General features: G+C 38.7%; 1 protein-coding gene across 1 annotated transcript; it reads right to left on the bottom strand.

The window, feature by feature from the left end:
* Positions 1-300: 300 nt before the first annotated feature.
* rp2 (RP2, ARL3 GTPase activating protein) lies at positions 301-13,546 on the bottom strand. The gene is made up of 5 exons (XM_002936977.5): positions 13,206-13,546; positions 5,517-6,182; positions 4,063-4,177; positions 3,476-3,561; positions 301-2,656 (listed from the first exon to the last, which is right to left on the bottom strand). Exons 1-5 carry the CDS (start codon positions 13,326-13,328, stop codon positions 2,573-2,575), a joined length of 1,074 nt encoding a protein of 357 aa, XP_002937023.1. The 5' UTR covers positions 13,329-13,546; the 3' UTR covers positions 301-2,572.
* Positions 13,547-14,132: the final 586 nt, after the last annotated feature.

The raw sequence follows: 14,132 nt of genomic DNA, 5'->3' as shown, positions 1-14,132 counted from the left end.
AGAGGTGAGGCAGACAAATCCTTTCACTTTCCATTCAGCACTCCTCATATTCCACCTCCCTCCTCACCATCTTATTGTGCTGCCAGTGCATGGGCACCAAGTCCCCCATTCTGGCACATAATCAAGATTTTGGCATGATGCAAAGCTTGCCTTAATAACAGTGTCCACAAAATGAAGCCTGTCTGCTTGCTGTAATTATGAATTCCAGGATTGAAGGAAACAAGATTTATATTTTTATATTGTGTAAGTGCAGTTTATTTTGCTTGACAAACACAGAAGAAAATAATTTGGAATTATTTCTTAGGGAGACAGGTCCCATTTAAAAGTTACAACAAAATCTGATGATATTAAAGAGAACTATGATCCAGCATATCTTAAAACTAAAAAAAAAGTACACATGCAAACAGCTGCTAAATAAGCAGAAAATAAATTGAAATAAATCACATAATAGTGCTTGGTCCTAGGCATTGAGCATTGTGGCCACACCAAACTACATTTAATAAATAAAAAGAAACCCTGGCCCTATCTGATTACTTTCCCTAAAATAATAACAGCATTCTAATTTTTCATAAATGTATTCTGATATCTATATTATGTGAGGAGGATTTTCCTATGCAGAGCAAAGTAATATGGCAGGTGTCAATTATATTCATTAATGCAAACATTTAAAAAGAGAAGGTTATGTGCTTCCGCAGCTTACACACCTCACATCAACATATAAACTAGTTTATCACCACTGGCAGAGATCTATTGAGGGCAACTAATCTCTGCATGGGACATTAGCCTAAGGGCAGTTGCCAAAGGCGGCAAAAAGCCTCTCCTGGTAACTTTAATAGGCAAATTTCTGGTCTTTAAAACAGAAATTCAGGTCTGCTAGTTCAGAGAGCGCAATTGCGCTCTCTACACTACCGATGCACCTCCCGACCCCCTCCGGCGCAGTAAAGGTAAGCGTGGGGGACCAATGGGCCCTGGGAGTGGCACACGGGGTGGTTTGTCGCTCAAGGTTAATTCTCGGCTACCACGGGTGACTAATCTACCTAATTTGCCTTTCCACCAGCAGTTAATTGAATCACTAGTGGGAAGGCATAAGCGTCACTTCTGTTTTCTGTGTGTGTGTTTTGCAACCAGCGATTCACTTTATCACCGGTGGCAAAGTATTCAGGGGAGTTGTCACCCACGCTAGATGAGGTTTAACCATGGGCTACAAATCTCCCTATGTGCCACTGACCTAAGGGCAATGACACATGGGGAGATTAATTGCCTGTATTAAAAAAAATCACTACCTTCATTGTTTTTATTTAAACAAACTCTTGTGATCACAGGGCAAAGGTCTTTTGTAAGTAAAAAAGAATAGGCATGAGATATTTTTAACAAAAGTCCTATTTACTGTACTGTTAACAAAAGTATTCTTACATTCTGGATCAAGAACCCAAAAATGGGGAAAATAAATCATGTGATCCTACTCCTTTAAAAAAAAAGAAAAGTGCTTACAAAAGGAGTGTAGAGAAGAGTTTTCATACACTTTAGAAATGTGTTGCGTCACAATTTGAAAACTAACAGAATAATCTGTAACTTTGCAAATATGAAGCTTCCAAAGTAACTCTTCAGAGCCAATCAATTAGATCCTCTGCTCTTCCTAACAATAAGGTATCTGGCAAGCAGGGCTAATATCTTGAGAGTCTCACATGCCTTCGACTTTACACAGATACAAAGAACATAAGCTATATATTTATATTTTGAAACGTTCCTCAAAATTACAAAAGCATGATAAGCTCAGAAAAAAAAAATCACAATTTCACAGTATAAAAAAAATTTGATCTGAGAGTGCAATTCTTTAACAAAATATACATGATCACAATGTAAGTTACTTATTTAAAGATACTTGGACATACAATGGTAAAATAAATATTCTTGAAAAAAATATTTTAAGTTGCTTACTATTATCCTCAAGTACCCTGAATTTTTGGAATGCCATATTTCTAAACTGTATACCTACACAATTGTAAAAAAATGATACTTTTAAAAAATGCAGTAAAATTCCAGTTTTATACCAAATGTACATTTCTATTAAAATGTTGGTTGTACAACAATTATTTAATTTACTAAACAACAAAGAGACTGTAAATAAACATTCTACTTGTTCACATTTGCACCTCTGCATTGCTGGCAATGCACAAGGCTTATTCAAAACTGAGAGTTTGGAGATTTGGAATATCAGAATAAACCACTTTGTGATGCAGGGGAGAGCAGAGAAAAAACATCACCATTCCTCAAGTCAAGTGAAGGGCAATGTGTAAATAAGCTACATTCAAAGCACAGAGATATGTGCTTAGAAAGCAATGCTATCATGTTCATTTATTTATATAGCACCTGGAATGCTCTTTTCAATACACTACTGCAAATACCCTTTAGTCACAAAGGTTACATCATTGTTTAACATGAACAGTATTTCCTTAAACAGGATATTTTTAGGGGAAGAAATGATGTTGGCATACAGAAAGCAGTTCTGGAAAAAGAGGTTTGCTGCATGTAAACATGAGGAACAAAGGCTGAAAGAGATAGCACAAGTATATTACATTCCCATCTGCATGTCGGCAAAGTTGTAGAAATTGTCAACGTCTCGAGAAGCCGACTCTTTGCTCTCTGATACAAACACCTGTTGAGAAAAGAGAAAGCAGCAATAGAGTGAGCTTCACAGCTGGAATAAAATCTTGCACATTACATGACATTAAAACTTTATAGCTAATTACTTTGTTTCACCAATTAAATGTTATTCATCAGTAAAGCTAATGTATGTACACATTTGCATGAATGTAAGTGTATGCTTCCATGCAGCTTTCTCTACCGAGGTAAAATAAAATGTATATAGACAGCTATGAAACAGAGAAACATCTGTAAGATGCCACAGACAGTCACTATTTATTGGGCCTGTGATAAGCTGTTTGGGTGTTTTTAAAATGCCAGGGCCTATTTTGAGTCTCAGTCCGGACCAGAGGGCCACAATTTAAAACATATTTTTTCCTCAGCACCCTGTAAAAGCATGACATTTGTGGCCCCCTATGTTGCTGAACAATACAAAATTTTAGGGCCGCATCATGAAAAAGCCCCTACATGCTGTTAAACCTAAACTCATAAAACATTCTCTTATAATCTGGTCATGGAAACAAAGCTAACCACAGTGTAGATCTGACAAATCAGACATATAATTACACAGAAAAGCTGTCCTGAATTCTTTAAGGTTGGTTAATAAGTCCACACTCATGCTGTTGGTGGACCTTAATTTGGAAGCATCCCTAAACCAATGTTCCAAGTCAGTGAAATTGGCTGAGCTAGTTGTAACAGTTGGAGACAAGCTTTAGGACAGTTTAAAGAGTAACGTTACTTGCAGACACCGAAACTATGATGTAAGGTCATCTAAAATCCCACACACTCTAAAAGAAGAGATCTTTTTTTTCTCTCAGGCTTAACCACTCACCTTGGAGCCACTGAAGGTGTTGCTGATCACTGACTGACAGTTGTCTACTGCTCCATCGCCATTAAATTCCAGTGCAACTACAGGACCTTGAGAGGAAAAATTGTAGGCAGGACATAAGGATAAAGACAAAATATAGGGCATAGCTTCAGTTGGAAAAGGGCCATGGTTGGGCCTGAAATGTTGTTTGATCGAGAGACTGACAGCCATGAGATTCCAATAAAGGCTTTTTAAATTTGGAAATTTGGATGGTGCTGTGATTCCTAGTTGACTAGTGGACAACCTGCAAAAGGCACCTGTTTTCTAGAGAAGTAGAATTGGTGAGTGCTGGCCAATTACATATAAGGATCATACCCAATGACACTGGGTAAAGTAACCATGTGAGGATTTTTATCTACAGTTATCTTATGGAAAGTGGTGGCCTATTTCTTCATTTAAGGTTAGGCACGAGTTACCACATAAATCAAATTCTGATTTTTTATTATATCAGGCACAGTTTTGTTTTCATATCCTATGACTGCATTACAAGTGCAGGGTGATGAAATGCTGTAAAAATTAAAAATGAACCTTCAGCAAGGCCTAGGTCATACCTTTCTCCACCAGAGAGATTAAATCTGTGACTTTGTCCTGAAATACTCTTTTTGCATCTTCAGTTTTCATTGCAACTTCCTTAGTCTGAATAAGAGATAGCCCTTTGCCAACCATCTGCATTAAGGATGAAAAAGTGGGTTAGGCACAACATGGTAGAGATTACCAACAATAAAACCCCCCCAAAAGATGGGGCTCTTCTAGAAAATAACAAGCTTTTTATAAGTGCAAAGACACTATGATATTCACTAAAGGGTATAGTTTTAGCATTAGGAGGGATACTTTAAAAATTAATACATTTGTTTTGTTTTTTCCCTTTTAAAACTTGAACTATATATATCACAAAATATTAAATTTTAGTCTCACAAGTGTCATAAAACTATTATTAAGGTAGCATGCGTTACCTTCCTGCTCTTATGCTGGGAGAAAAAAAAATATGCACTTTCCTGGTCCAGCTCAGCCCCATCAATTGGAAAAAGAAGCTTCATTACCAAAAATGGGGCAGAGCAGGCACATACTAACAATGACTCCAAAATAGTTACAAATCTTTTTTTCAGAGCTGATCAGAGCATAAAAAGCTCTGGCCTTGGTATAGGTTTTTACCTTATCACAAAATAAGTATGTATAAAACTGACCATACAAGCACCGATATTATCGTACAAAACAAGGTTTTGTACAATATTTGGGGCGTGTATGGTGGCTCAACGAGATGACCGATATCTCAAATGCCTTCAGGCGTGGCAAATATTTTGATCGTCATTGAAGGCGTGGAGCAAAAGCTGCTTTTAGGGCTGAATCGTCAGATAGGGCTAGAATTCCTATTGTTTCTACCTCTATATGATACAATTCAGCCCTGAACTTCAGTGGAGGGTACGAACAATCTTTCTTGTGACCAATGGTCACAGGAAAGATCATAATTGTTACGTCTATGGCCACCTTTAGTCATGTTTCCAAAAAACCACAGCATTCTTCTATGCCTGTGCATTAAAACTCAGTGGGTGGGTTTTAGCTATAAGGGTGTTCAATGCCATTGCAAAGAGCAATACTGGGCTTTCTTGCAAGAATTAGTTCTGCTTTTCAAATGAATGAGGATGCTCTCGCCTCAAACCAAAATGCTTTTTTTGTGAATCCACTTCCCTAGCTCTATATAAGCTTATCAGAAAGCTAGACAATGTACTGAAGAGCTCCAAGAAGGATGAATGGCCTGGAATTGGAAAACTGATCAGCATACTGCTTTAGCTGTGCTTTAAAACACTGCAGCTTCAGTTATTCCATGTCAATGAAAATTTTTAAGAGCAATAATAGGATTCATCCCAGAATTCTTGCTTTCAAACTGTAAATTTCGCTTTTATACAGGAAACATAATTTTGATGCTTAACAATAAACTGAATTGTAATATATTATACATTTATACTAGCCCTGGCCAGGTGCAATAAAAGATTGCAACTTCTATTACCTCATCGATCATTTTTCTAGCATTTGCTGTGGTGTAATCTCCAGCAAAGAAAACCACCAAGCAGGATTCATCACTTTTCTTCAGCCGCTGCCCCCAGGTTACAGGTATTATGCTCTTATGAATATCTGCAGAAACCCGAACACATTTCAGCTCTTCTGAATCAGGCAGGGGTATAAAATCTTGGATGACAGAATCAGGTGGGAGAAGGGACCAGTTTGTTTCTCCAGCAACAGGTGTAAAGTCATGGATGTTGCTCCATGTATTGTTAAAAATGCTCAATCCAGCTTCCTTGAACTGCAATGCCAGCTCTGGGTAATAGTACTGAAAGCATCCAAACTTCATGCCTGTAGAGGACTCTATAATAGGCTGGGTGGAGCAGCACAGGAACACATCCATTCTCCTGCAGTCCCTAGTGCGGAATTGTTGGCAGGCCACCACGCATTTGCAGTCTTTACAGTCACGGAAAAACACACTGCCCTTTACAGGCCCTAAAAATATGCGACAGTTGGTACAATCGTCAATAGTGATGGTTGCAGAGTGGTCAAAGATGTAGATGTTGCAGTTTTCACACTCCTGTATAACAAATTGTTGACCTGCAACTTTATCTGGCAGTTTGCCTACAGTCTGGTCCTTTAGTCCAGAAAACATATAATCCTTTGGGTCAACCTAATGAAAATATAAAAGAAAAATAGAGATCATTATTGGAGGAGGAAATGAAATGTAAAAAAAAAACCCTTATGCTCCATTCAGAAAGCATACACAACTCTCTATGCCTTACAAGTGCATAGAGGGAAACTATATAACTAAACATTGTAGCTGCTTATAAAAATATAATATCCAATATCTAATCTATACATTTGTCTGCCATCAGAGTTTTAGTGAAAACGCAATACGTCAGCTCTCCTCTGGCCAATGCCTTTTACTGTTATTCTCAGCACTTTCACAGAACGTGTAAAGTATTGTGGCTGGAGCAAGCCAAAAATATTGTGTGACAATGGTATAAGTAATCAGAACAAGAAGTTGAGAGAATAGTAGATACCACTTTTCACAACAACTATATTTACAAATACCCTTTGAAATAAATGAAAATATTAAATTAAAGTAAACTAGAAAGTTGCTAAAAATTGCATTTTCATTCGTTATGCAAAAAATCTAACACTATCCATCTAAGGGAAATGATACTTTGCAACAAACTCTTAAGGCTATGATATATTTTCTGTTGTGTGCAATATATTTAAAGGCAAACTGTTTACAGCAACCTACATGTACTATCCCACTTAGCTTACAGCCACATAAGACATATTGTTAATGCAACAAAGGACTACAGAACTTATTGATGCTGTTGAAAAAAAATATTTACTTTCTGCCACTGATTTTTTTTTTTTTACAGCACCCTCAATGTAAAGGAGACTGTCTGTAGGCAGCCTTATTTTCCTGCAAGCATTAACGCCAGTTAGTCATTACTTAACCTTTGCCCTTATAGAAAACTTAAACCTAGTAGACAGAACAGGAAGCTGTGGTGTGGAAGTCAAAGAGCTATTCATTCATACTTAAGCTATGAAAGATTTTTTTTTTAACATTTTTAAAATTGTTCTAAATGCAGATTAACCAACTGTCTGCCAGAATGCCACTCTAATTAGCTGGTAGAATGTTCAAATAATGCATTTGTCTGTGAAAATACAGAAGCCTACTGATTCTGTGTGCCGGGGGGGGGGGGGGGGGGAGGCATACACAGTTATGTTATATACCTTTAACAGAAGCTACATGTTGCACTTATAAATTATGTACAGAAAAAAAAAAAAAGCTTGAGCATGCAGTCTGGCCCATTCTTTATATGGCAGAATGTGATGAAATACCTTGTTTATAATCAAATACCCTGTGAACAAAAAGAGGTAGGCTACTGATACATTAAGCTGGCCATACACGCACCGATAATATCGTACGAAACCTCGTTTCGTACGATATTCGGTGCGTGTATGGCATTTCGGCGAGTCGACCGATATCGCAGGAAGCCGCTGAAATCGGTCAACTCGCCGATCGGCCAGGTTAGAAAATTTTGATCGGGCACCATAGAAGGCGCCTGACCAAAATCTGCCGTCAGGGCTGAATCGGCAGAAGGAGGTAGAAATCCTATTGTTTCTACCTCCTTATCTGCTGTTTCAGCCCTGAACGGTGTGTGGCGGATCAGACAATGTTTCGTGCGACCGATGGTCGCACAAACATCGTCAGATCGCCACGTGTGTGGCCACCTTTACTCTCATGTTCAGCAATAAGCAGACAGTGAAACAGTCAGTTGAGTATATGGTGAATTTCAGTCTAATGGATTTTCTCTTAATGTATGTCTCTTTATGGACATTTAGAAATAGAACTACTAAAACTGATATGACCTTTCCACACCTTTGCACTGTCCAAATTTCTAATAGTAAATACATCACATCCTTTAGCTATTGTGTCTTTTTCACAATTTCACATTTTCTGCACTAACCACTAATTCTGAGTTCTCTTTACCTCCACACTCTAGCCACTGTGCTTTATAATGAGAAAACACTTCATTATACAAGAAGTTAGACATACAATAAGGCCGTCACAGTAAACCAAGGAAATTTGGCACAAAGTACTACACAAGAAAAAATGTACTCCTGCATAACCATTATGTACTCAATGCTATTGCAATTAGGTGTGTCTTTACTAGAGAAGTGAAAAGTTCAGGAATTAGTACATAGTTACATTTTCATATGACTAATGTGTTAATACAAAGCACGTTTTGCTTTTTGCAATAGTATGGGTGCAGGGAATTCAAGTACAGATTTTTTTTTTTTTTTTTATAGATATCCTATAAGAGCATTTCACAAGTGATCTTAGCATTAAAGGACACATATACCCACCCAACAATGTTCATTTTCATGATATTAGCAGTTTTTGATTGTGTAACAGCTGATATTGCAAATGGAGGAGGCTGCATTACTAGGTCAAGTTGTTATTATGAGGGACTTTAATTATCCGGACATTGACTGGAATAAGTCAGAAAAAGCTAGTAGGTTTGTAAATATGCTAAATGACAACATTTTACTTCAGGCAGTTCAAAAACCTACTAGGAATGATTCTATTTTGGATCTGGTGATATCTATTTATACTGAACTCATCTCTAACATTTGTGTGGGTGAGCATTTGGGGAACAGTGATCATAACATGGTCTCCTTTGATATAATGCTGCAGAGACAGCTCTATAAGGGAGTAACTAAAACACTCAATTTTAGACGTGCAGACTTTGCCAGTATAAGGGCATCTCTGCAATGTGTCAACTGAAAAAAGGCTTTTCACGGGGTTAGATACAGAAGGAAAATGGAATATCTTTAAAACATTGCTTAGCAAGTATACAGGTCAGTATATTCCCCTTGTAAGCAAGGAAAGGCATTGAAAAGCAAAACCTTTATGGGTGAATAAAAGTGTTAGTGTTGAGGTTGGTAAGAAAAAACATGCTTTTAAAGCATTCAAGTTAGCTGGGACAGCAGAAACTTTCATCAGGTACAAGGAAGCAAATAAAGCATGCAAAAAAGCTATCAGGCGGAATGGACGGAAAGGGGTTTGCAACATAAAATACGTAAATAGTAAAAAAAAAAATGAAGCAAGAAGGGGTGGGAACCTTATTATCACAGGGGGGTCAGTTGGTTGATCAGAACAGGGAAAAATCATACATTCTGAACATTTATTTTTCATCTGTCTATATAACTGAGGAGCCAGCTAATCAAGGCTTCCCTTTTAATAGACCCAATTCTAGTAATATAACTACTGATACATGGGTCACTCTGGAGGAAATTCAAAAGAGACTTGAACTTGTAAAGGTAAACAAAGGTCCAGGACCGGATGGTATTCATCCCAGGGTATTAACCGAGGTTAGCGCTGTGATTGCCAAACCTCTTCACTTAATTTTTCAGGATTCATTGAGGTCTGGCATGTTGCAGAGAGACTCGAGAAATGCTACTGTGGTGCCGTTATTTAAAAAAGGATCCCATTCCCAGCCTGAAAACTATAGGCCTGTTAGTCTGACATCTGTAGTTGGAAATGGGTAATAAGGGATAGGGTACTTGAGTACACTGCAAATCACAAGACTATAAATTTGTCCCAGCATGGTTTTATGCGTAACAGATCTTGCCAGACTAATTTAGTTGCCTATTATGAGGAGGTGAGCAGGAACCTCAATGATCGAATGGCAGTAAATGTCATCTACTTGACTTTGCTAAAGCGTTTGATACAGTACCTCACAGAAAGTTAGTGATAAAATTGAGAAATATTGGCCTAGAAAATAATATTTGTCTGAAGGATAGATTACAAAGAGTGTTGATAAATGGAACATTTTCTAATTGGGCCAGTGTTGTGAGTACCGCATGGGTCAGTCCTTGGTCCTTTATTTTTTAATGACATGGAGGTGGGCATAGAGAAAAGAGTACATTATTCCCCTGGGAATCACCCATTTTAATACAGAATAATATCCAGCTGGCCCTTCCTATAAGCAACTGTTTTTGCTTGCTGTTATTACCCATAAGTATTCTCAAATCCCTCGCTATCAAATGTTTGCCTAATTTGCTTCCAATGAGATAACCTTACATTTATCAACACTATCTGCAACACAACCACCTTGATTGTCAGTTTGTCCAGAATCCCCTGCATAGATGCCGCATTCAGTCCTGTGGACTAAATTGGCCTGCATAGGTTTGTGTCACTGGTGAACACAGATGTATTCCTCCAAGTCATAACCCCTTTTCAACATGAATAGGGCTTATGCTGAATATATTGTTTGCCTATTGTTTTTTAATTAAGAAATATCTATGATTTCTGGCACTAAACAAATATATGAAGCTAGTTTCACTTTAGCACTTCTAGTAACCTTCTGATCCATAAGAACTTCAGAGGAGCTGATAAAACTAATTACAAGTCCAATGAGAAGCCCCTGATAATGATCTGCTCAAGATTGCTGCTTAGAGAAGGGAGGGGTTTGTTTGTTCAAAGGTAGATAAGGAGCTTTGAACAAACTGATCTGTTTATAAAGAAGGGGGGCTAAGATCAGTAAAAATAGCCCAACTTTTAAATGAGTGCTTTATAATGGCAAGAAATATAGGAAAACATGTTTTTGAAATTAAAAAAGATAGGTATAGCAATATTCAACACAAGTCCTATATTTTGATTTAAAGTTCTAAAGGTGTTTTTAGGTGTATAGTGTCCCTTTAAAGAACAGATTAAATAAAAGTGCACTAAGTACAGAATTCTGTGGAACACTACATAGACACTAACAGCTATGATCTGTACACAGTATATTAGCAAGTTCTCTATCCATGTATAAATAGCAACCCAAGACCAACAAAGTGCAATTTTGAAAAGCATTAATGCAATGTAATTTGGCAGTGTATCAAAAGTTTAAGGTGAATTTAGGTAGACCACAATTATTTTCATACCACAAACTTCCTGAAAACCAGGAGAAACCCTCTGTATAATGAACTGTTCCTTTGAAAACAATGGATGCATCTGGGGGGGGGGGTATTTAAACAAAGGAATTCTCAGTGGACTGGTGACTTGTTTTATTGAAAAGAAAATACATGATTCCACCTGTATTGCAAAAGATGAAAATGTATTCAATAAGACACCTTGTCCATATCACACAATGTTTCAGGGGAAGTGTGTAACCTGAAGAGATTGGGTTACAATACCTGTACAGTAGAATGCATTAATACAAACAGGGGGTTATTAAGATAATAGAAAAATACAACGTATTACAATAAACACAAATAAATAAAAGAGTTGCAATAAGATAAGAGTCAAAGACACAAGAGGATGGAGGTCCCTGCCCCGTAGAGCTTACAACCTATATATCAGGGTAACTTACAGACACAAGTAGGCAAATATAAGTGCTGTAGGTCACAGTGGGTGACACGACAATATAAGTGCTAGTTTCCAGATTAGGTGCGGTGCGAGTGCTCCAAAAGGTAGTCTGGAGTAGACTTATTGGGTCCTTTGGATGTTTGGTCAGTATCACCAAATATTGGTAAAAGGGCAGTATTGCCCCTTTTCAACATTAGTGCAATGAATAGGGGTTATGTTATATCACACAAATATATAAGTTATGTTATTTTTGTTATTTCTTGAGCTAAACAGAGAAACTGAAACTACTCCATGTTTAGCCCTTGCAAGGTAGATAATCAAGTAAATAATCAGAGCACACATACAGTAATCCTAGCTCTCTTAGGGCCATGGTAGATGGGGAGATTTGTCGCCTGCGACAAATCACCCTTGTTGAGGGTGACTAATCTCCCCGATATGCCATCCCACCGGCTTGAATGTAAATTGCCGGTGGGATGGCATATGTGGCGCTGCGATTTCCCCGAAATCGCAGAAGTTTCCTCTCAAGACAACGAATATGCCATCCCACTGGCGATTTACATTCAAGCTGGTGGGATTTCCCAAAATGGCGGAAGTTGCCTTGAGAGGAAACTTCTGCGATTTCAGGAAATCACAGCGCCGCATATGCCATCCCACCTGCGATTTACATATAAGCCGGTGAGAAGGAATATCGGGGAGACTAATCTCCCCGTCTACCACAGCCCTTAAGCTGGCCATACACATTTAGCTTTTAGTCTTCTTCTGACGAAAGTTCAGAGATTGATTGTATGTGTAAATGCAACGATCTAAAACATTCAAACTGAATCTGTAGGATAAAGCCCAAACAACCACAAAACAACAAATCGGAGGATTTCTGAACAGGAAATATTTGCCAGACACTAATTGTTTGAAAGTGACGTCTATTGTAGATCCCCAAGGATATTGTCCAATACACAATACATGCTCAGATTTTATCGTTATCCAACCAAACTTTTCTAACTTGGTAATCAATTTAACAACCAATCAACATGGTACAAAAATGATATGATAATTCTGAGTCCACACAAAACTAGGTTTTGTACAGTTTTATCAGTATGTGTATGGCAAGCTTAACGTTGGTTGATAGGATCACCAGCCCTAGCAACCAAAATTCCTTGTGTGCCAGATTAATGTTTTTCTGTCACACACACAGAAGTAGCAATAGCATTATGAATATTAGTTATTGTAACCCTGGCTGAGCGTACACACATCAGTGCCAGCCAGGACTGAAATACACCAGAGATATAAAGCCAGTAACCATTCTCTCTTCTTGCCAGGATCCTGCCAACTGTAATCCAACAATGACTGAGTGGCTGAATACTAGTGCAATACCGAAATGTACAGTCACAGAGAATGCATCTAGAATGTATTAAGAATCGAGAATGTATCAAGGCAGGTACATTCTCTCTTGCTGCCCATAAACATATCACACAACACATATATGAATGATAGAGTATTCCATTTCAAAAGGCCACATATAAAATAAGGTGGCATGCGTGCCTAGTTACTGCTCAATGTGGTTAAACTTATCACATGGTTGCACGGAAGCCACCGCAGCTTGCGACATGCAGCCGAGCTAATTAGCGAGCATCAGTGGGGAATGCGAATAGAGCCAAGGCGCAGCGCTCTGAGCCAAGGGGATCAGTTCTCAGTATGATACCCGTCATGCCCTGGCTTGTATTTGCCAATCAGTGAATTGCTCAAATAATGCCCATAGTTGGCACAGGCTAGTAAATCAGCAGCGAGTGTATATAGCACTGGCTACACACGGTTTGTTACCTTCTCCCTCTTGTCCCAACTATACTGCTTGGGCTCTTCCCCATCTTGCTGCGGCTGCTCCCCTGCTTTCGCCTCTTCGCTGTTTCTCTTCCTCTTCGCTTTCTTGGAGAAGAAACAACCCATGTCTCCTTACTAACCAGACCAGGCACTGGGGCGCAGACAGAGAGCAGGAGGGATCGCAACGAGCTCCGGATTACAGGGGGAGAAAGGTACCACTTAAGGCCGAGGCTAAAAATACATAACCACAATGATTACTGCACGGGCATGCGCAGTTAGCTCCCCGGAGCAACAGATAGCGCCGGATACGCGCACGTAGCGGGGACTCTGTATCAGTAGCAGGAGCCGTGCGCGACCCCGAGCAGCCCCACCTCAGGGCGAGAAGCTTCCCGTTTCTATGGCATCTGAAACCCAAACACGGCTATAATTAGAGAATCCCTTCTTAAAATTAATTGGTTTAGTGTTCAGCCGGCACCTGGTTGCTTACAGGTTTAGGTGTATTGTTAGTTTCAGCGGCAGCAAATTATATTCTTATATGCTATTATATACTTTGTCACACTGCAGTGCGATTTGTGTAGGAAGCTATTGTCCCTTTCCTGTTGTACGGGACCGAGCTACTGCTCAACATGAACATTATTCTACAGAGCAAGTTGCAACATTTGTAGCTTAATAGTTGATTCAAGGAAAAACGTTATACTCTTAAACAAAGAGACATATAATTATATAAATCTTTATGTATATTTATAGATGATGTGTAAACTATATGAAAGGATTGCCAACCAGCGCAACACCAGGGCAGCAGCCTTAGGTGGGACGGCCCTCCATTGCATGCATTTTTTTTTTAATTAAAAAAAATGCCCCCAGCCTACCCTGTGGGGAGTGCTCTTTGTGAGTGATGTCACACACACCGCTGGGTGGGTACGGTGGCGG

This window comes from Xenopus tropicalis, chromosome 2 (assembly GCF_000004195.4).
Source record: "Xenopus tropicalis strain Nigerian chromosome 2, UCB_Xtro_10.0, whole genome shotgun sequence".
NCBI classification, from domain to species: Eukaryota; Metazoa; Chordata; class Amphibia; order Anura; family Pipidae; genus Xenopus; species Xenopus tropicalis.
This window is presented reverse-complemented; position numbering and strand designations above follow the sequence as displayed.